A 23130-nucleotide genomic window follows, 5' to 3' on the forward strand; every position below is an offset into this window, starting at 1 on the left:
GGTGGTATGTGTGACATTCTCCACACATCTGCCTGTCAAAAAAACATATGTCAGGCAGCTAAGTGGGCTACCCAAGAACCTCCTGCTCGCTGTTTGTGCTCAGTATTTGGAGTGATGCGAGATTTGACCTGAAAGTTCATCGCAGTGTGTTCTCTAGGCTCAAGCTGCCAAGAGCTGCCTTTCTCCTTTTTTTCATTTTCAAATACCTGTGGACTAGAACCACAAGTTAAGAGTGGGAAAGAACCTGGACATCAAAATTGAATTAAGTTACATTTGTGGTTATTCCTTTACTCTTAGTTCTTTCCCAGGTCCAATGCCCTCTTGCTGACTCTTAAGCCATCGTTTAGAAAACCCACGCGTATTGGCTGCTTTTATAAAAAGGGAAACTAGAGAGCGAGTGCAAAAGCACAGGGATTGGCACATGTAATGTATGACACCCACATACTTTTGCACAGCTATAGAAGCAATTTCCTATCCTACCATTACATTGCAGCGATGCCTAAAATTTGATATGGGGAAAGAGCCTCTTGACTAAGTAATGGGGCACAAAATGGTGGGAGTCCTTTGGTGGAAGGTACAAAAACATTAATGGTAGCATTCAGGAAGGACATCAAGACCTGGATCTTCGACTGAACCACAGTGCCTTGCGACAGAACTCTAAAAGTTTTATTTAGCGATTCGTAGGGGCTCGCAATACGACCTACCTCATTAATATTAATGAGGTAGGTAGCAATTTGTGACACCCTAGGAATCGCTAAAATTACGGGGATGGTGGCCTGCTGGGGTCAACTGACCACCATGTCTGTGATTGCTTTTCAATAAAGCAATCATTTTTTTAAAGGCAAACTGGTTGCGTTTAAAAACAAAAAAGAAACATTTTCTTTTCTGTTTTTGAAGAAACGTTTTCGCCGCCTTTCCCAAAGGGGAAGGGAGTCCCTTGTGGACCCCTTCCAATTTTCTAATGGATTACCACCAACTTGAAGTTGGCGGTAAATTGTGATTGTTTTGCGACCGCATTCACAGACACAAAACATTCATACATACTGCTGCAATTTGCTATTTGGAAGGGACGCCCTAAACACGCCCCTTCCAGACAATGAAGAGCTAACCGATTTTGCGAATCGGTAAGAGGTTACCGAAATGCAAAATAAGTTTGACGCATGTAAAAAGCCTTTTTTGCATTCGCAGACAGGCCGCTTCTGTGAATCGGACAGTTTGCGAACGCAATATTGGTTGATACATGTGGCCTGTAATCTGTAACTTTCCTAGCAACAACAAGCATTCTCTCATTAGCTACACCTGCAGTTTGGTATGCGAGTATGCCACATACAGACATTCTGTGTGAATGATAAACAGATAGGTCCATGAAGAATAATTTGTATAGTGACAGAAATCTTTGCTATTCATCTGCCTCAGAAACTGTGGCACTTCTGTGCATAATGGTGAAAGGTAAACCATGCTATTCGTTCACAAAGCCTTTTTCTTTTGCTCCTTAGCTTCGCAACCATTTTTTTTTAACAGGACTTCCATGTCACTGAAGGAAGGGTAGAATGCTGGTGTAATGTCCATGCTCGGGTTGAATCCAGATGATTAACAAAGAACCTTTCCCGTCCACTGTGCCCATTTTGGCTTCATTGCAATGTGCTGGTCTACTAAACATTTCCTTCTTTTGGTTGAGATCCTGTCAAACACATTGCAGCCTCCATCAGATCCTTTATCTGTGCTGCTAGTGCAGATACCATGCAAGTGTACCAGTTACCATACATGGGCCCCAGTTACCACAGCTCCTGCCATACATGTTGGGAGACTCACAGGACATACAAGTGCAATAAACACGGCAAAGCTGGTACAAGGATCCTGATACCGGGGGCTACCATAAGTTCTGATAGGTCTGGTTTCCAAGGGCTAAATTTGAGATATCATTGGTTGAGCAGATGTTGGACCAGTTGGTTCACACTGACCCAAATGGCAGGACATTTTATTAGTTTTTATCTCAAAAGAGATATCAAACCCTTGTTCCATGCTGGCCCTCTGACCTTTATTACAGGCGTTTTCAGGCTTCTCAATCCTTAATATAACCAGAGGCCCCTGAAGGGACCAAATGATTGTAGGACCGAGTGTGGTAGGGATATCAGGAATAGTCAGGAATCAGTCTTCATAATTCCTATCTTTATTACATAAAGCAGCCTGATCTAGGGTTCCTCCTTACCTCATGTGCATTATCTTCTTTGGGATTTTCATTAAGATTTTAGCAGCTGGGCGTAATGTTAGTTCCACAATGTTGCAAAGGGTGGGATAAGGCATGTCTTCGCCTCTTTTTACCCTTAAATGTGAACGAGACCCCCAATCTGCAGTTTCCCTTTTGATTGTGGCACCGGTGCTGAAGGATCCCTTCGCATCTCATATAGTTGTGCATCCACAAGCTCTTGCAGCTCCTCAGCCTGAGGGTGTTGTGTCTTTTTTGGCATTCACTTCATGTATGAATCAAAAGCCCGTGAAGTGGGATTTTTAAAAAATGTACTACTGCAAATAACTGAGCCCTCAGGGCTCAACTCCATAGGTAGTGTCTGTGGTACCCACTTCACATTGCTGGAACCCCCAGTCTCTTTGAATCGCCTGCCTGGCACTAATGGGGGTCATTGTGGGTTGACCTTACCAGCCTTCTGTTCCCCAGCAGTTGGATATGGTGACGCCAGCGAGGTGTAGGGGGTTGAGGAAAACTTCATGTTTTAAAGTAAGGCTGTTTCCCTCTTGAGAAATTATGTAAGTGAGGCTGAAATCTCGAAAGCAATCCCTTTCTAAGAATGGGGGCATCTATTCTGACCTCGCAGAAGAGTGACCCAAAGTAATCCATCCATTCAAGGGTGGCAGACTTTCATTGTGCTTTTTCTTTGTGGTATACACAAGTGATTCAGCCTTTTGGCAGAGGGCATGGGTACGAAGTGGAATTAGAAGTACCATTGCAGTACTGTGAGCACAATTTTACTTTTCACCTTATTAAGAAAATGCATAGCCTGTGTTCTTTTTGTGATTTTAATAGAATTGTTTTAAACGCAATGTTTGAAATTGAAAGCAAAGGAGAACGCTACATATTCTTTAGCACAGGCTACAAAGGCTCTTAGATGAATAATCAGTAAACCTGTTTGTCAAATGTTTTTTGGGATATAACCTTAAGAGGAAAAGTTGAACAATTCCTATTTAAAGGAAAGGTTCCTATGATGTCTGTCATACATGTTCAGAAAAACATATGTATGTTTGCCTCTTTAATGTTTGTTCTTTTTCTTTTAGGACTTTGTTCAGAATGCTCATATAAACTAAATTTTCATCACAGGTAAGGTATATATCACCATATGTATGATCACTTTATTGAAAGATGTGTACTTACAGCTGACCATGTTTCATATGGGTGCAATGAGTGTAGCATAACGAATAAACAAGGAAGGATGGAAAAAATATTATTAGGAAAAGCTGATAAAAAATAAAAACAACCCTGATTTCAATGTCAGCACCTACCCAATGGGGATGATTTTAAAATTTCCTGGGAGGGTGGAAATCTCTAAAATTAGGAGCAACCGTTCTGTTGCCACATTCACCACAACAGAGCCTTACAGGCATGGAGGACCAGCCGGGGTGTAAGAGAATTGACGATGTTGAACTTACAAGAGCCATGTCCCCCCACTCAGTTCCAGTACATGCAGTCCACCTCTTTTCTAGGTTTGTATTTTGCTTGAACAGTATAATTTAGCATGGTCTCTTTTGCTTAACACTATGCTTAATATTGAACATGAATGTAGGAAATCGTTTTTTTCTGTTTTTTAAACAAAAAAAACGTTTTATTGCATGAAATCAGCCCTCTCAGAGAAGCCTCCTTTCAGGGGAGCGTGAAAGAAAGAACGTATATTTGCACAAGACGTATGGAAGAGGCAAGAAGTGACTGGGAACAGGCATCCTCAACCCTTTAGCACCGCTTCTGGACTTTACTGTTGGGGCAGGCTCTAGGACGAATGTCTTGCAGCCATTTCGTTGGCTGTCAGCTGATTGAATGCCAGAAGCACTAGGAGTCCCTATTTGATTCTGGCAATGTACAAATATTTGATATTAACATTCGGCGTGAAGGTGTGCTTTGGTTGTTTTTTCTAGTTCTCAGAAGGGTGTTTAGCAGGCAAAGCAGGGAGGGCAATTCAGGAAGAGATAGGCAGAGGATGGGAGGGAGCTCAGCCTTTCCTGGAAGCTCTTAGACCAGGTCACGGTTACAGAAGAACCCTCTGGTGACTCGGGTCGTGTTGCACCCGCGCCCTTGCGTCAGCCGGATTGAGGGATGAATCGAGGGACAAATCGGGTTTTTTCCTTTTGTTGAACCCTATATTTTCTGGGTTTAGAACTCTGTGCACTTTTTACCTGCTAACCAGTAGTACAGTGCTTGTGCTCCCCCATCTAACATGGTTGAATTGGCATAACTGGTATAGTTAACTTGTAAGTCTCTCATATATGGCACACAATGTATTGAGGGCCTGGAAGTTAGAATATCACTAGTCAACTGCAGCAGCTATTGTGCTACCCACTACAGTGACAGTGTAACCATGGCTTCATGACCACCATTGTAGCCTGACTGTATCAGTGGAACAACTGCAGTTCGACTTGTCAAAATAAACCCTAATGACAAGTTAAAATCTCACTGTTAAATATTAATAAGTCACCCCTATGTGGCCCTTGTAGCCTATAAAGCAGGGTACATAGTATATAAAAGTATGACATTTGACCATTTAATGTTAGCATGTCCTTACAGTAATTAGCACCCAAAAGATATTTTCACTGTAGGAAGGTTGGCTGGCCCATAGAGAAACACTGGGAAACAATATTAAACAGTGATACTGTATTTTGAGAAAGGGACCAGCTAGAAAAACAATTAAAGAACTATTTGAATAGTAATTAAAGATCCAATTCAATTATAAAGTCTGATTTTTAATAAATATTAAGGAAAAGTATCTTAGAAAGTTTGCTTTTACCTGTCTGAAGTTCCCGGTAGCTAATTTACATTTGCTCTTTAACTTCTTGCAGCCAGCGATTAGCCTTGAATGGATGTGAAAGGTCTCCCAGGATCAAACAATAGGCTTCCCATGATGGACAGAGATTATTTTTCTGAACATTGGTGGGGACTATGGGTATCCTTTTTGACACTACAGTGAAAAATCCTCCTTCATTGTTAAACACTGCTTGGCGGGTCTGCTGTGTTCACATATAAAATTAGGGGCACACTTAAAAGGGGAGAGAACAGGATGCCAGGTCAGTTCTTGTGGATCCACTGTCTGGTTGCTGAAGGAAGATGCTTTTGTTCTATCAGGGTTCTGTCTCTGCATTTATTGTGTATTTAAGGGGCTGCCTCAAACAGGATTTTAGTGTTAGATGTGGTTTGACACTTGTGGGTTTATTCCGAGTACGGCGGTCCTGGGGCTTTCGTACTCCCTGTAGCGGTCCGACCACTGCCCCACTGTGGGTCAGCGCGCCGTATTTCAACTGTGGCGTTCGGACTGTCACAGGACCACCACCCCTGTCGGGATCCAGGATCTCGCATCGGTGGCGGAGCGGAGAGGGGCAGGAATATGCTTGCGGTGCCGATGCGGCATCCCCGAGTATATTCCAATTTGCAAATCCACCGCTTATTTCATGGCGGTGAGCCCACCTTGAAAAGGGTGGCAGACATGCAAGTAAGGGGTTCCTACCATATGGGGGGTGCACATGTTGTTCCACTCTGGAATTGCACCCCCATTTTTACAAAGTGTGGCATGCCAGCATGGTGCATGCCACACCATGCAGGAACGTGCTACTGGCACTGTCACCGCAGTGGCCTGCTGTTAAAACTCTCTTATGAGCCTAATACAGCCGCCGCCGTGAGACCACTGCAGCACTGCCCTCCCTGGATTCAAGTCTGAATCCGGCAGGCGGGTGCACCACGGGCTTGTCGGTCCTTCTGTGGGGCCAGCGGTGGCAGTCCTACTGTAGGACCTCCAAACTCCTAATAAGGCCCTTGGACTACCATAGTACACTCCACAGACACACACCGAGCCGTCATAGCCCAAGTTTAGTGTTGCCAAAGACGTTTCCCATCATAAAAATGCTCAGAGTTGGCCAGAGGAACTCTTATCCCATTGGTTAGGGCAATCCCAGGAGTCCTTCCCATCCACTAGCTAATGCCAGGCATATATTTGCATCTTCAGGCACCCACTGGAGAACTCTTCCTAGAGCTGCAGAAGATCAGAAGAGGCCATTGTTGTCTACCGCTGATTTTAAGATGCCCCAACCCAGATTTGCATTCAAACGGGCCACCAACTTGAAAGATAAGTTGGTTCACTCGCGCCTACAAGTGACACAAGGGACTTCTTCGATCCCGGTAGGACACCATCCATGTGGCAGTTGCTCGGTCTGTCATTTGACTGACAAAACTAAATCCGTAACATTGAATAGCGGTAGAATTTGGTACTTGAACAAATTCTCGAATTGTAACACCACAAATGTTATCTATAGACTCACGTGTCTATGTGGACTTCAGTACGTCGGTCTCACGACAAGGAAAATAAAAATCCGGGTCCAGGAACACCTGAGCACGATTAAAGCTGGTAAACTATCCACACGCTTAGTGCAACACTTCTGTGAAACTGGACATGACTTAAAATCCTTGAAATGGGTGGTCCTAGAGAAGGTGGTGGCTAGCAGTGACTGTATTGATCGAGTCTTAGCCACTAAGGAGGCACGCTGGATTTTTTCAGAAAAAGTGGACCAGAAGGGGTTAAATGAGCGTATAGAGTGGAATAAAATCAGGCATTAATACATTATCCCTTGATAGGTCTGTCAACAAAGCACGTTGAAGTACAGTATAGGAAAGTCAGGGCGTCTTACTCTCTTGTCGCTGAACTTGCATGGCAGGTATATACACTGTGAGATAGCCATGTGAATGGGTCATCCCGTGGTCATTTCTTTATCAGGGTTGACTCTACCTGTGTGGAAACACATACTGGCAGTATTTTGACAGGTCCCTGTAGAATAGGCGCTATTCACGATCACACGTACAATACAGGCATCCAAAAAGGCGTTAGTTTGTACTGTCATTTTGTCTTTTGTTTTCCTTCCCCCCCCTGTTATTTCTTTGAAATTTAGACATATAATAAAGAGATCTTTGGGTGATAATGTGCAGCTCTTAATGCAGCTGGTGGTTAGATACACACAAAACATGAAATCACACACTCTAAGATGGCCGCCGTGGTTCCAATACACCTTGTAGTGAGCCGTATGACTTCCTCCAATTGAAAAAAAGAGGGGCGTGTCACCGGCTCGGCTCAATATGAGCTCCCGTTCCACACGTGGATAATGAAGCAGGGACGAGACACGGCTCTGTCAGCCTACGGTTGCGGTGAGAGGGGCAGATTTGTGCATATGCCTGGGCTCTCGGTGGGGGCACTGATATTGACTCTGAGAAGGAACATTCTATGATACGTTGAGTGGCAGACATAGCAACCCGAGACAGGGTGATACGGGGCACACTCTGCCGGGCGGGTTGCACACAGCGGTTAACTATAGTCCAGTGTTACTTGCCTTTAACGAAGTCATGAATGTTGTGCTCGAGAAAGCGAGCTGTGGTAGCCAATGGTTGCTGGGACAAGTGCGTTTGTAAGCCTGGGCTCAGGCTAAGTGTATTCTGATTTCGAAGAATTCCGGAAAGGGCGTTGTGGTGACCGTAGTACTAGCAGACATAGCCTGGGAGTACGTGGTCTTGTATGTCTGGGTGGTGCTTATAATATACCATCTTTAAAGCAGTACCTAGTGGTTAAAACGCATTTTTTAATGATTTGGTTGAAAGAAGCAATTACTGAGGTATAATTGCAGCATGACAAACATGGGTGGAGATATATAACGCAAGCTTGTGTTAAGTACAGCATGACTGCTGTATCTTTCTCTTTTTTCCACAGGCGGTTTATGAGCAAATAGTGTTGCCATTTATTCGGGGGACAGTATTCAATATAACCCCCTGTGGCATAGTGGAGGCAGGTACGAATGCCCTCCGCCTCTACATGGTAAATATAATATACTACCCTAAGTGCAGAAATCTTTGATTAGAACCACGATAGGTTGGTGTGTGCCATTTGATGATGAAACAGGAACCTCCAATTCTGTTTCGGTTCTGTTTTTATTCCCTAAACAGCCCTTCTGCAACCCCAAAATTACAATTCCAGTGAGGTGATTGAAACCTTTGAAACCCTTGCCCTGATGAATTTGCCAGAACAAAGTTAAGTGGCAATGAAACATGTTGGCCTTCTTTGAAACGGGTAACAACATTATGTGTTTTTACTTTTGAGTGGGCTCACTGTCTTGAATAAAGAGGGTGATTGTGACGTGAGTCTACAACTCAATTTTAAAGATTGCTTTGAACAGTCGTTCCTTGCAATTCACGGGTTTTGTCTTTTCTCTTTCTGCTGGGAACAGGAATACAGCTTTCTCTTGCGACCTGTTCCCTCTTTTCTCTTCACTGGACTCTAATCTCTTTCTCCCATGAGTGGGCACCCGATGATGAGAAAACGTGGGCATACTAGCGAGAACCGGCTGGTAGCCTCCCTGGTGGTGCGTACGTGAGGGGCCCACTCATGTTTCACCTTCTTTTAAAAAAGGCCTTCTTTGAAACGGGTAACAACATTATGTGTTTTTACTTTTGAGTGGGCTCACTGTCTTGAATAAAGAGGGTGATTGTGACGTGAGTCTACAACTCAATTTTAAAGATTGCTTTGAACAGTCGTTCCTTGCAATTCACGGGTTTTGTCTTTTCTCTTTCTGCTGGGAACAGGAATACAGCTTTCTCTTGCGACCTGTTCCCTCTTTTCTCTTCACTGGACTCTAATCTCTTTCTCCCATGAGTGGGCACCCGATGATGAGAAAACGTGGGCATACTAGCGAGAACCGGCTGGTAGCCTCCCTGGTGGTGCGTACGTGAGGGGCCCACTCATGTTTCACCTTCTTTTAAAAAAGGCCTTCTTTGAAACGGGTAACAACATTATGTGTTTTTACTTTTGAGTGGGCTCACTGTCTTGAATAAAGAGGGTGATTGTGACGTGAGTCTACAACTCAATTTTAAAGATTGCTTTGAACAGTCGTTCCTTGCAATTCACGGGTTTTGTCTTTTCTCTTTCTGCTGGGAACAGGAATACAGCTTTCTCTTGCGACCTGTTCCCTCTTTTCTCTTCACTGGACTCTAATCTCTTTCTCCCATGAGTGGGCACCCGATGATGAGAAAACGTGGGCATACTAGCGAGAACCGGCTGGTAGCCTCCCTAGTGGTGCGTACGTGAGGGGCCCACTCATGTTTCACCTTCTTTTTTGCTCAAATACTTTTGATTTGTCTTTGTGAAGGTGATGGGTAGTGAAGGGCTGTTTGTTGTTTGAAGTTTGATAAATTGAGGGCGGCTGGACCTAAATAATTTCTGGATAAGAATACCAGTAGTAGAAGAAAAATTGTTTTCTCTCTAAACGGTTTTTTGGTCCTTCGCTAAAGTTTATACCCCTCTTTGGTGCCTAGCCTTGTTTGATATATTGACAGAAGAGGACTGGACCTGCTGCCTGTGACTTGAGAGGAGCCCTGAAAGGCTGGGCCTGTTCTTTTTTTAACCCAGTACGAAGAAGTGGACTCCAAGCATCATAAGGCTGACCTCCTGTTCATACTACAGGGCTATACCAAGCTACAAGTGGCCTTTCCTGGAAGTACCTAGCTGTACTGTGGCAAGTGGACCTGGACCCTGATGGTGGCCTTTACCTGACAGCCAGTGAGTCTCTAAGTACCTCCCCATAGGTCCTGGGGAGCTTTACAAGTGTACTCTTGTTGTGTATTGGTACTTAAAGGACTGTGTCAGAAGGTAAAATCTTTGACCAGGACGGACCTGGTTGGTGTATCCAACCCACGCTCTATTTTGGTCAGCCTCAAATTGTGCCTAGGTCCTGATTTATCGTGGCCAGTGACTGGCGCTATGTGATTTTTCACACTATTTCTACTTAAAACTTAAAAAAAATCCTATCTCCAGTTTACCCTTCTTGAAAGTTTGTCATTTCAGCGTCATTGTGTTTATTTCATTTTACTCTCTTTTTCTAATTCAGTTTAGGATTGTTCTTATTTGGCATTTTGAAATTATTACTGTTTTTAGTACTGCATGAAAAAGTTTCACATTGCCCTAAGTTAAGCCGGTCTTCGCCGCGCCATAGCTACGGGGGTTGAGCTCAGGTTAATTTCTTACAAATTTCAGTTGTTACCGCTATGCAACACTGTTTTACATAACATATCTAGTGCTCGGGAAACCCCTGGGTGTAGCCACTCTGAGTCTTTATTTCTTTGTAAGTGCTACTCTGTTTACTTACATGCTCTTAAGTAAGAATACAGTGTTTTGCATCTGTGTTCAGCCTCTCTGAGTACTGCTGAATTCCTTTGATCTGCATCTAGATGCCTCGCAAGAGTGATAGTAGCACTCAATATTTCATTACACTTAATGTAGACCTCAGAGAGAGGGTCTTCAGTGATAGAATGGTGCAGTGCCAGCACTCGTACTACTTACTACCCCTCCTCCCAATGCAAATGAGGTGAACACCTCAAACAACCATATCTTTGTGGGTCTTCACAAGCATGGCAGAGCTTTTACTCCCCTTGGCTGCACATTGAAACTGAAGGCACTGGGTCAGGTGATTCTCATACATTGCTTGATATTTTTTCAGTGCCACTGGGAGCATACAAGATGCAAGTCACGGACTATAAATACAAAATTCCTCTCCACTGTCACTATACCTTCATTCTGCGCTCATTGCGCTGCACTCTACTTAAGTGGCTGCCAGCAGCACATAGGCAAACATGCTAGCCCTTCATAAGTGGCTACAGGAAGCCCAACAGTATGCATGGGCAATATATTCGAAGCTGTTCCAAACAGGGGGCTCCAGAATATTTCTTGCCTGGTTTCCCAAAATTCCTGAAGATGACACTGACAGTACCCAATGGGACGTCTGTGAAATGCACTTTAGAAACCCAGAAGTTAACTTTATTTTCTTGAAGAGGAATTATGTTGTTGTATCTTAAGCATTAAATGTGGCAGCAAGGAAAAAGATCCCAGATAATTTACTGCATAAGGTCTTAACAAAATACTCGGGCAGACTGCCAACCAATGTAGTGACCAGAGCGCCACTTAAGGTGGGCCTGCAATCAATTTTCTTGACTGTCCTTGTGGTGGCATTCTGTAAGCATTGAGGATGCGGATGCTTGAAGTTAGACCGATAACATGTATGCAATTTGCAAAAGAAATGCCCAGCGCTAATTGAATTTTCTGTGGAATTTTTATGCATATCTTTATCATTTAATCATATTACAACAGCAAAACATCAGTTGTGCACAGCATTTCCTTCAGCAGCTGGCAGTGCGGAATATAACCCCCACATTTCCATCATGAAAACTAAACACATCTTTGCAAACAATACTAGTGTGCAGCAGGTATGAACCAATTCAGTTACCCTTTAATATTTGTGCTCATGTATGTTCATGACAACATCTTCGAAGCACTTTACCCCTAGACATGATGTCCTCACAAGCACAATCCCAGTATCGTGGGGATAATCTTTCGGATGAGTAATCCAACCAATTTAGTTTAACTGACCATATTTTCAAATCGCCTTCCAATGCCCCCTACACATCTCACCTTCTCCCTAATATCACTCTGTGCCGAAGACCTGCTTATGTGCGTCTTGTAGCCACTTACTCCCTTTGTGTTCCATGCACAAATTCTAAGCTATTTCACTGCTCCTCTTTGGGAGCACCGGACCATGGTGTACGATTTTAGCAGTCCGCTTGCCTTTCTTCTTATCTACTACAAATTCTTGTAAGCATAATTTGTGGGATGGGTACAGAGCCCGACCTGACAATTCAGACATATACACCACTTCTTTTCAAAATATCATTACCTCTGAGTAGGCCAGAAGGTGCCATTTTCTCTGTGAGCGCTTAGGCAGTGTTGTTAAATTTAGGCATAAATTTTTTGATCAGTATTGAGCAAAGTGATTACCGGCAGTGCTTAATTTATGCCAGTATTTGCTGGTTTTCGGCACCAGCATGGCACATAATTATTACAGTCCACCGAGTGATAGCTCTGTCTGCCTTATTTTTCAACACAGCACATCAGCAGCGTGTTAGCAATCTAGGTATTCTTTAAAATTAATACCAGGGCGCCAATGCTCTTGTTACAGATTTATTTTTTAAGTTCAGGAAAAAGCTTTATTAATTTCCATAAAGGTGTCAATACACACGTCATAAAATAAAACTCATATCAGTACAATGAAAGTTGCAATAATACATTAATAAATAAGTGGACTCATAAATAAAAAGATTAAAAAAAAAAAAAATTAACAGAAGCCATTGGAATAGCAAAATATTTGGAAGTGGTAGGGGAGTCAAGGGGGTTTCGAGACTTCCTGTTGAGATGGTTGCACATGGGAACAACGCCTGGCATTTGTGTCCAAGTATATTGTGACAGGTGCCCATAGATCCAAGCGCTTCGTTGCCATATGCAAGGGGTGATAAAAAAGCAGTGTCTAATCTATGGTTGTGGCAGACAGTGTACCACCATGCCTTGTAAGACATCCGTGTAAAATCTTTCCAATTTGCAGTAATCTGTTGAAAGGCAATCTCTAACAATAAGTCAATAATTTTGATATCAAGCGAAACATTCTCCCAACAAAAAGCCAAACTACCTAAAAAAATATTGGTAAAGGAGAAAGGGCATTTGGTTCCATAGAACAAGTTGACTTGAGACCATACTTGCTTCCAGAAAGTATGCACAATTGGGCAGGAGAAGAGCATGTGAAACAAATCAGCATTCGGGGAGGTACATGTCCAGCAAGTATCAGGCACGGTTGCAAACTGCTTGCCCAAAACATTAGGTGTCAGGAAAAGCCTATTATATACAAAAAATAGCGTCTTGAGTTATGTTGGCTGCTCTAGATGATTTTCGAATCTTGGTCTATATTTTGTTCCATAAGGACACTGGCCAGGATACCGTAAAGTCCTTTTCCCACGCCTCCTCTATTTTAGATTTCTGCCGTATGGAGTGATTACCTTGTAAATAACTGTATATCATAGAAGCCTTGGGTCTGGTTTTTAACAATGTGTGGAGAGGTAAGGTGGGGCTAGGGTTGGTAATAGTAGAGGACGCAATAGAAAGTTGGTTATATACATCCATCACTGCATTTTTAAGTGAGTTATATTTATGAATAAATGAAGCAGGCAAGTTAAATAATTGACGAAGTGAAGCGAAGAGCAAGAAGTCTGATTGCGAAAATAATTGATGAATCCATACTAATCCTTTCTGTCTCCAAGACCGCCAGTAAAATGACTTATTGCGAATAAGCAGGTGTTTATTATGCCATATTGTTGAGTGAAGAAAGGATTTCATAGCATCATGAGGGGAAGGAGAATGGAGTCCAAAAGTTTAGAGGTAAATTTAATGATGGGAGTAGATAAAGTCTGTGGTTTGCGTGAGAAAGAAAGATACTCAGCAATTGTTACAGATTTATGTGACAAGGAAAAGCCCAAATTGTCACATTCCTGGGAGTATGATGGTTAATAGGCAGCGTTTGTACAGATATTTGGCGGCACTGTCTGGGACAGTGGGTGGTGAAGATATGGTGGCCTCTTGAGAATTATGCTGGCCCTTGGCACTTATTGTTTTACAAGGTAAACTCTGTCGGTAAAATATTGCAAAACTTTGGTCTTTATTCTTTCCCTAAGATTACCACATTTGCACAGTGCCATCTCTTTGGAAGTGTGTGCCATTATTTAACCCATCCTATTTAAAGTCTGTTGCCTCTCATTCGTGCCCATCAGATAGAGTTTGGCCACAGTTGCACTGGTCACATAAACTGGCCTTACATTGGCTCCCCATCAGAAAGCACATTATGTTCAAAGCAATCTATACGGTACATAAGGCCCTTTTTCTCCCCAGTCCGGTGAGGATTAAAGATATGTTTCACTGGCATATTCCAGGTAGTAACCTGCGTTCAGCACATTGTAACCTGCTTACTGTGCCTAGGACTCGAAAGAAGAAATGGAGGGCTAGAGCTTTCTCAATTGCTGCAAGCAGACTCTGGAACTCTCTTCAGCAAATCCTGAGGGCTTTCCCAGAGCTGTTGCCTTTCAGAAAAGCACTCAAAACCTGGCTCTATACTCCATAGGCAGCATTTTCTTTCTTTGGTGGGCTTATAGATCTGGTCTAGCTCTGGCCGGCCGGCTACAGTGCCTTGATGCCCTCGTGTAATTGTTGTGCTCTAAACATAAATCAAAACTATAATAACGCTGTTGTAAATTTAGGTGCTGCATAGAGGATGAATATCCAGTGACACTTATGGGAAATCTAAGAGCCACGAACTTTGGGGGTAACTGATGTCCTTTTAAACCTTTTCCTTCCAGCTGAGCAAATAGTATTGCTGGGTTACAACACAGTCATTGTAATCAGATGCATATGTTTTATTATGGACTTTTGGAAGATGATGTTTTAAACTTTTCTTATCCGATTCTTACAAAGCGGCATAACAGTACAAAAGATTTCTGTAAATGGACTGTTATTTTTTATTGAAAAGATCTTCATTAATCGATTCAAGAAACTTCATGTTATTTTCTTTATTCTCCCGGAATTTAGACTATTTTGTTTGATACTGGAAGCAGTTATTTTCTGCAAGGGTGGTATAGTCAGTTAAATAAAATATGACTTGTGGGTCATGTTGTAGTTTAAGGAAAATAACCAGTACAGTGAGGCTTCCATTTAAGCAAATTAACTTTGTATGTTGACAAACCATTTACTATTTCCCCGAAATACCTTGTTTTCAAATGTGCAAATGTTTTTAAATGACGAAAAACAATGATGTTAATTTCCTTTTCATTTCACACTGAAGGAGGCGAGAAATCAAACCAAAAAATATAAAACAGGCTGAAGAAAGAAATGAAGATCCACCAAGGAAAAAGTCCAAATCATCTCTTTCACCAAAAAGAAAACACAAGAACAGGAAAGGTAAATGCAAAATTATTATTGGTAATTATGCTAGTGTTTATCTTTTAAACATTAACTGAATTATGGACCTGACGCCCCTCACTGCAGAAGCTTCAGCCATTAGTGAACGTCAATGGGTGCCAGTGGATCTCTCTGCCCTTGCTGCTGTCTGCTGTCAGGCACAACAGTCAGTCTCAGCGGCAACCTTTCATCCTTGCCTTGCTATACTAAAGAGGCTCGAAGGCATAACGAGACTGGTCACTGGTCACCCTCTGCAACATTTTCTTTCAGGCTCCCCATCCAACCACATAGCATCAACCGTACAGCAAATGGCAGCTGCTGAGCTTTTGATACAGGTAACTGCCACTTGCTACTGGACGCTTTCTGTGGCAGCATATCACACTTGTGCCCTAGTTCCAAGTTGTCCCATTACTTAGTATTATGCTTCTGAAAGTGTCTCAAGGCAGTCACTGATCACAGCACCTAATATCCTCTCAGCGTCTACCCACTCCCAGCAGAGATGCTGTGTACAGCTACAGTCTATTACAAACCATCAATTTCCAACCACATACCTGCTCAAAACACATGCTTGGGAATTACACAGTACTTTCTCCATATTCATTGCTCAGCATTAAACCAACCAAAAAATGCATGCTGTCTTGATACACTCTAATCTTGCAGAAACATAGCTTACTAACAAACAGTATGCAGTTGTGTCTCCTTTATTCACTATGGCCTATTCACAATCTCCTTTTATCAATTTTCAAATCCCCTGGAAGTGGTGTGAGAGCTTCCACTTAACTAATGCTCCAGCTCCAAAAGTCAGGGTTGCTTTCTTCTCTCTATCCTACTGGTTCTTACTTATTTTTTTTTATTTTTATGAAGAGACAATGCACTACCAATGGTACAGAGCTATCATTATATAACATTACATCTTCGGTAACTCCACAGATACATAAAAGAGCTTGATGAACAACATGCATAGTTTTCTGCATCTGCCTGATCCCCTTCCGTTCGTACCATTACATATCATCCTATTGACCCTGTGTACCGTCACCCAGCTACCCAACCAACCATCCATTAAGGTTCCTGTTCTCTCACCTTCATCCATTGGCCCCATACTTTGTCAAACTTCCTCCGGCATCCCTGTGCTTGATACACGGCTCGCTCCACTAGCATACACCAGCCCATATTCTGCTCACTTTAAAAAAAAACTATATTTATATATTTTAGTACATACAGATTGCAGCTGACTGCACCGGGCATAGGTGGTGCAAGGATACATGTAAAGGCAAGTGGTTGCAAATATGCATTCAATGTTCTGCTCTCACTTAGGAGCGCCTTCTGTCCCCCACTCCTGAAAAATGTCCCTTCAAGCTACCGTCAGTGCTGCATTACTAAACAGGAGGAAATATCTCTGTAGTGTCTGTTCCCCCGCCCCATATACCCTGGGAGACCAGCCGCATGGAGAGGATCACCGGAGTTCCTACCACTTGCTCCATGTGCCCCTGAATGGTCCACCAATACGACCCCAATTTTAGACACTCCAACAGAGTATGTACCAGGGTTCCTGTCATTCCACACCCTCTTAGGTACTTGTCATTGGGGATTTTACCCATGGCTTGGAGTCTTGTCTCTGTATAATATGCCCTATGCAATATCTTGAGTTGTACAAGCCGGAAACCCTCTTGGATTGCATCTTCCCTCAGGTACCTACATGCCTCTTCCCCATCGTCCTCCTCCAGGATTTTGAGGTCCTTCTCAGTGGTGTCCTACAAATCCTGACTAGAGTGGCATAAATTATGGATATCACATGGCGGTAAAGCAGGGCAGCCAGAAGCCTAAGTTCTAGGGGACTCCTTCTTTATTGTGTCAAGATGCCCAATACACTTGGTCAGCACATGCCTAATCTGCAGATATCTGAACCTCTGGGATGCCACCATTTCTTATTGTTCTAGTAGTTAATCAAAGGAGACCATCCCTGACTCCTCCCGTAGGTCCCCATGTTAGTTATTTCAATCTGATCACATTGCTGGTAATCCCACCAGTATTCGTACATCCACCAGTGGATCTGCATTCTGACAGTGGTTTTTCCGTGTTAATTTCCCCTCCCACCCCATTGCCTTGTTGAATGCCTTCTTCCAGATTTGCACCACCACTGCCGTAGGTGCCATCCCCACTATCCTCTCCATGTGGCTGTATAGCACCCTCGAATATCCGTGGGCTGGGAGCGTTCTGTCCGCCTTAAAGGCTTTATCATGCTGGTCCGCGTAAGCCCACTCATTGATCACCAGCAACTTTGACGGCCAGTAATAGAGCTTCAAATTGGGAGAGCAATGCCCCCGTCATAATGCCCACGCACTAACGTATCGAAGTCTATGCTAGAGGGGCCTCCGTCCCACAGCAGTGTCCTTGTAGTTGTTTGAACCGCCTGACAAAAGGCGCCCGGTATCACACACTGCAGTACATAAAGAAATGTAGGCAAATAAATCATTTTGTAGAGCACCGCTTTACCCAGCAAGGATAATGGGAACTTCCACCATCTTGTTACATTCTCTCTATATTGGCCCAGTATACCCACCAGGTTCTGGCCATAAAAAAATGCCAGGGTCTTTAGGGGTATATATAGCAAGGTATTTGAATCTAGTCTCGGTCCACTGCAGGGGGTAATCCAGTCTTCCAGTAGGCGCCATCCTGTAGGCGATAATGCCACTGACTTGTGCCTGTTGATCTGGATCCTCAAGTATCTCCCAAAGAGACTAAGCATCTTTAGCACCCTGGGAATGGACTGTATCAGGTTAGCCAAGTATAACAGCAGGTTATCGGCATATAGGGAGATCACGTCTTCCAATTAGAATCCCAATGCATACCTTGCAACAGGACGTCCTTCCAGACCGATTTTGCCAATGGCTTGATGGCCAACGTGAACAGCAAGGGTGACAATGGGTACCCCTGCCTCATACCTTTCCCCCGTTGGAACTCCCTTGATAACATCCTGTTGACCTGCACTCTAGACATAGGGGCTGTGTAATTTAGGCGTATCCAGGACAAAAAGGGTTTCCCTAACCCCATATTTTCTAGCACCACCATGAGGTAAGGCTAGTCAAGCAAAAAAATGCCTTTTTGGCTTCCAGGGACAGGATCACCACCTGTTCCCCCATAGAGCTCTCTCTACTGAGACCCCCATTGAGGTGTCTCCGCTTGTGTCTTGTGGCACAGAGCTGCGAGAATCCGGATTGGTTCCTGTGACTCAGTCTGTTGTATACCGCATTTAGACGGGTGGCAGAACCCTTGCTAGCAGCTTCGCCTCTATTTTAAGAAGGAAAATCAGCCGATATGACTCACAGTCCTCCTGTGTTGTCCCAGTTTTGTAGATTCGTAGGCCTGGGCGGTAAATTCCGTTCCGCTCGTGGAATATGCAGAATTTGGGTAAATTCATGTTCCACGGAGAACGCGGAATTGCCAAAAATTCCGCGATCCGTGGCTTCATGGAATTTTTTGCTTGTTCGCGCCTTCAAAGTGCGTGTTCGCCAGATATTTCCCCCCGAGCACGCAAACAGCGTTCGCAAACGGAAAAAAAGCATCGTGAACGGGCAGAACAAGCAATTCTGCGAGTTCGCGGAACTCTGCCTGCTCGCGGAGATTTTTTACCATTTTGCAGAGCTTTGTGTAGCGCGACTACGCAAATTCCGCCCACCCCTATAGATTAGTGCAATATGGGCAATGCATATATCTGGAGGCAGAGTTCCCACCTTCAGTGTCTCCTGATACATCCGTAGATATTGTTGTTCCTCCAATTGGCTCCCTATGCTTTTAAAAAAGTCTGTCAGGAGGCCATTAAGGCCCTGCGCTCCCCCCCCTTTGAGGTGTCTTATGGTCTCATTAAGTTCTGCCACCTCCATCTCCCTATCCAGGATATCTCTATCCTCCACTGGTAGGACCCGGGCAGTGAGATTCCCCACAAACTGTTCGAGTTCCTCTGACGGATATAGCCACCTGGGGTAATACAGGGTCTCCAGGCGGTCCACGAATGTCTCTGCTATTTATGGGGCTGTCCTGTCCTGTCGCCGTGACCACTTCCCTCACCCCACTGTTGGCCCTCCTCTGGGTGTGCTAGCCACGGCAGAGTTTCTCTGCCTTATTGCCTACTTCGTATAGGCTATGTTCTGTGACTCTCAACTGTTTCCTCGCCTTTTCCTCCTCAATCTGTCTAAATTCCTCCGGTAAAATTGAGAGGTGGTGCACCAGCACTGCCATTAGGCTGGCCAGGAAATTCCTCCTTTGCAAGTGCGCAGGCTTTGCTCGATGTCCCTCAATTTGCTTGCTGCCTCCCGCCTGAGCCCTCAGATCCTAGAAATCGGGTATCCCCAGGCCACTGGCTTATAAACTTCCCATACTGTGTCCTCTGATGTCACAAGCCCTTATTTTTGGCAAAATAATTTTTTGCAGTGGTCGCTAGGCCTTCCCTTGGGTCCCCATCCCTAAGGTACCAGGCCTTCAATCTACATGGTGGGTGGCTAGTAATGGTCTGTGTCGTAGGTCGAGTGTATAGCTGTGAGGTATCTGAAATTCCCATCGGCAGGAACACCTTATCCTAATATCTATGTGCCCGAATGTGGGGAACCAAGAATTAGTCCAACCGTGAGCCCGCCCTGGCGTGGGAGGAGGCATATTAAAAATGTTGCTGGTCTGTATACCTGTCCCTCCCTAGATCCTGCAACCCCAAGCCACAGTAAAAGTACATAGTCTGTAATCCTCCCTGCCCATTAACCTATCCAAATCAACGGTCATTGTCAGGTTGAGGCCCCCTTCAATTAGCAGCAATGTGGGTGGTGCTTGAACAACCCACCTCTCCATCCTCTCTAAAGCTCAGGACAGCAACCCTGGGGAAACATACCAGGATACCAGCAAAATCATTTCACCATTTCATTTCCCCAAGACTTCTCTGAGTACGTCCAATGCTTTGTTATAGTCAGGGGGAGAGATCTACGCAGGAGGATGCCTACTTCCCTGGTGCTCGACTTAAACCCAGAGTGGGCCATGGTTTTGTAATGACCCTGACCCAGTAAAGAGCTGTTGTTATCCTTCAGGTGTGTTTCCTGCTGAAGCAGGTTATCTGGGTTGTGCTGATACACAAATCTGTGCACCATACCCTATTTGACTTTGTGTCCCAACTGTAGAAAAGTAGGATCTGCTTTTATGGTTACCCCCACTTTTTGCCTGGTGCTATGCTGTTTCTGACTAGTCTGACTGGGATCCTGCTAATCAGGACCCCAGTCTCTGTGATTTCTCCCCTAAATTGCTTATGGTAAGTACTTGGGTACATCTCAGATTGGATACTGGGGTACCCTTAGAAGTCCCTAGTATATGGTACTGAGGTACCAAGGGCATAGGTATTATGCCACCCATGAGAGACGGCTCAAACTGAGACTGTAGGCCTGCCATTGCAGCTTTTGTAAGCTGGTGCTAGCACCACTTACGACAGATATAGATTTCCCTATTACTAAGGTCACTGCACTTAAAACCTATAAGTAACCCCTAAAGCAGGCCTTTCAATCCTGAAGGCAGGTTGCTCGGTTCGAAGTGTGAGGGTGCCCCTGCATCAGCAGGACACCCCTACAACCTTCGGAGTCTATTCTCCCTGGTTGTAAGTACATCAGCCATTACGATACATAGAGTGGCCATGCGCCATTACGCAATGACCATCTCTAAACTGGCTGTAACGAACTCTGTCATGTTTGCTATCAAACATGTTGGAATCATGCACTGTAAAGCTCCTCCGGGAGACCCTTACTGCTCCCGGTACCAGTCTTCTAGACCCAGACAGCACAACATGGTTGCTGCCGACCACGATTCTGCCCTCCTGTTGCTGAGCCAAGCTCGAGCAGGGGATGGCAGAACAATAGGTATCCTGTCACAAGGAGGTGTGACAACCTCCCAGACAGGGTTTAGTGTATTGGGGCCGGGTGTGAGCGCTTGCCAGCGCCACTCAATCTGCTGGAAGCGCACATTTGGTGCCTTCCTTGCACAGTACAGTTCAAACCAACTAAGGGAGCAGTTGGCTTCCGCTCTGGCACGAAATTGGACAAAGGGCATGGGAGTATCCTCGCCACTGTCCGACTCCTCTCCTGGGATGGAACCCTGAATCGTCCTAACCCTCTCCTTAGAGGACTTAAGGGTTTATCGGAGGCTGAGTCCCTAGATTTGTCGTGGGACAAGATTCATTTCAAGACACCACTTCTTCAACTGTCTGGGCACTCCTGACTTCGCTCTGGGCATCAAGCCTGCTACTGGGAAGACTCCTACTGCTGCTGGTCTCGTCACCATCTCGTCTGCTGCAACGTCCGTGCCTGTGCTCCATACAGGAACCTTCGAAGGCCTGTGGATATCCAAGACACCTGAAGGAATCTCCCTTGAAGTGAAGGAGTCACTTCCTTGCATCTACAGGCACCGCAACAAAGCAGAGCGGTCTGCTGATCCCGGGCTCCCACGGAATACGAAAGGCTGGTGGTTCTTCACATCCCTCGAGGCCTGCCCTGTCCTCTCACAAAGTTTAAGGCCAGTATCCCTTGTCAGAGCCGCTGGAACCGAATCCCTGTACACCGCGTCAACTTGCTGTTGCAAATGCTTGTTGGCTACTGTTAGATTTGGGGGTCTCTAGTTGGCATAGGTAGGTATCTGTGACAAATAGGGACCCTTGAGTCTAGTCAGGGTAAAGGGGTACACTCCTAAAATAACCCCTGCGCACCCCCTTGGTAGCTTGGCACGAGCAGACAGGATTATCTCAGAGGCAGTGTGCAAAGCATTTGTGAACACATACAGTAATCAAGTGACAACACCTACAGATGGACACCACACAAAAAAGGTTTAACAGCTACCTTCCTCTAAGCTCTTTGGGCTCCAAGTAGCCCCAATATCCAGCACCTCCTATGACCAAGATCTTCGTCCTCACTGCATCACTTGCACCGAGGGCCTGCGTCTTTGGTGGGCTGCTCAAGGTCCTCTTGCAACTCTATTGCCTCTGGCCTGTGGGTCCTCTTGAGGGTCTTCTTTGATTTGAGCAGACTCTCCTGCTTGCTCAGGGACTGTCCTGACTCCCCTGCTTTTGGTGAGTCACTTGGACCTTGCTGATCCAGACACTGCACCTTCTTTGATTTCGACGTTGTTTGCATTTGCCAAGGCTTGTTGGTGCTCCCGATGGACACCGACCCCCTCCACTCTCGACATCCGACGTGGGACAGGTCGTGAATGGCTCCTGGTCTTCCACAACGTCACCTGGTCTGCTCTGCTGCAACTCCAAGGTCACCATCAACTCTCCTGCAGCACCCGACATGTGTGGACATTTGTCTTCCGTGCCTCCTGGTCACTCCTGAGTGACATAGACCCTGTCCCCTCTGCTTGCAGGTACATTTCGTCTTGAATCCACCTTGGGGTTCCACTGAACACTTTTACCTTCTCCAGCAGTGGCATCTTCCGGAAGTCCTCCATTGAGTTCGGCAACGGTTTCCGACGCCACTTCACACCGATGCACCCGGCTTCCCTGGTGTAGGTATCCAGGTTCCTAGGGTATCGACAGGTGCGGTCGCTCTCCAACTTTCTGTCTTCCACATGGTTTCCTCAGGGTCCACTGTGAAGGTTCCTTCTTTAAAATTGCAACCGCAACTTACCCATTGACTTGCATTGAGCCCGCGGTCAAGTTCCCACTCTGCGCACGGCCTCCATGAGGTTCCTGGTTACTTACCTCTGGTGGTTCCTTGGACCCCGACACTTCTATGTCTTCTGGGTATAGTCTTGACTTGAGCAGTGGTTCGCATACCACTATTTTAGTATATGGTTTGGTCTCCCCTGGCGACCACTGTGTATCAGTGCTACTTACCTGTTTCCTATGTAAAGTATTGTGTGCATTGTATATTTCTCCGGCTAGGAGATGTTTGTTTGTGTTAGTTAGTGTCTTCTAATAAGTACATATTTTTTTATAAATACACTGTGTGGTTACTTTTCACTTAATCTATACCAATAAGATTATGCATAGGTAAAACAAGCTGCTTTACACTCCTTCTAGACTAAGCCTGACGGCTGCTGT

At 44.8% G+C, this 23130-nt stretch overlaps 1 protein-coding gene across 5 annotated transcripts in view; it reads left to right on the forward strand.

Moving 5' to 3' along the window:
* The window catches only part of LOC146867456 (protein FRA10AC1), a 178392-nt gene that overhangs the window by 119948 nt on the left and 35314 nt on the right, over positions 1 to 23130 (forward strand). For all 5 annotated transcript variants that reach the window (XM_085606060.1, XM_085606085.1, XM_085606068.1 and 2 more), the window contains exons 11-12: positions 3289 to 3331; positions 14953 to 15068. In XM_085606060.1, the coding sequence (XP_085462186.1) occupies positions 3289 to 3331; positions 14953 to 15068 (159 nt within the window). The remainder of the gene's footprint in view (positions 1 to 3288; positions 3332 to 14952; positions 15069 to 23130) is intronic.

The sequence above is a fragment of the Triturus cristatus genome, chromosome 1_2 (assembly GCF_964204655.1).
Source record: "Triturus cristatus chromosome 1_2, aTriCri1.1, whole genome shotgun sequence".
Taxonomy (NCBI): Eukaryota; Metazoa; Chordata; class Amphibia; order Caudata; family Salamandridae; genus Triturus; species Triturus cristatus.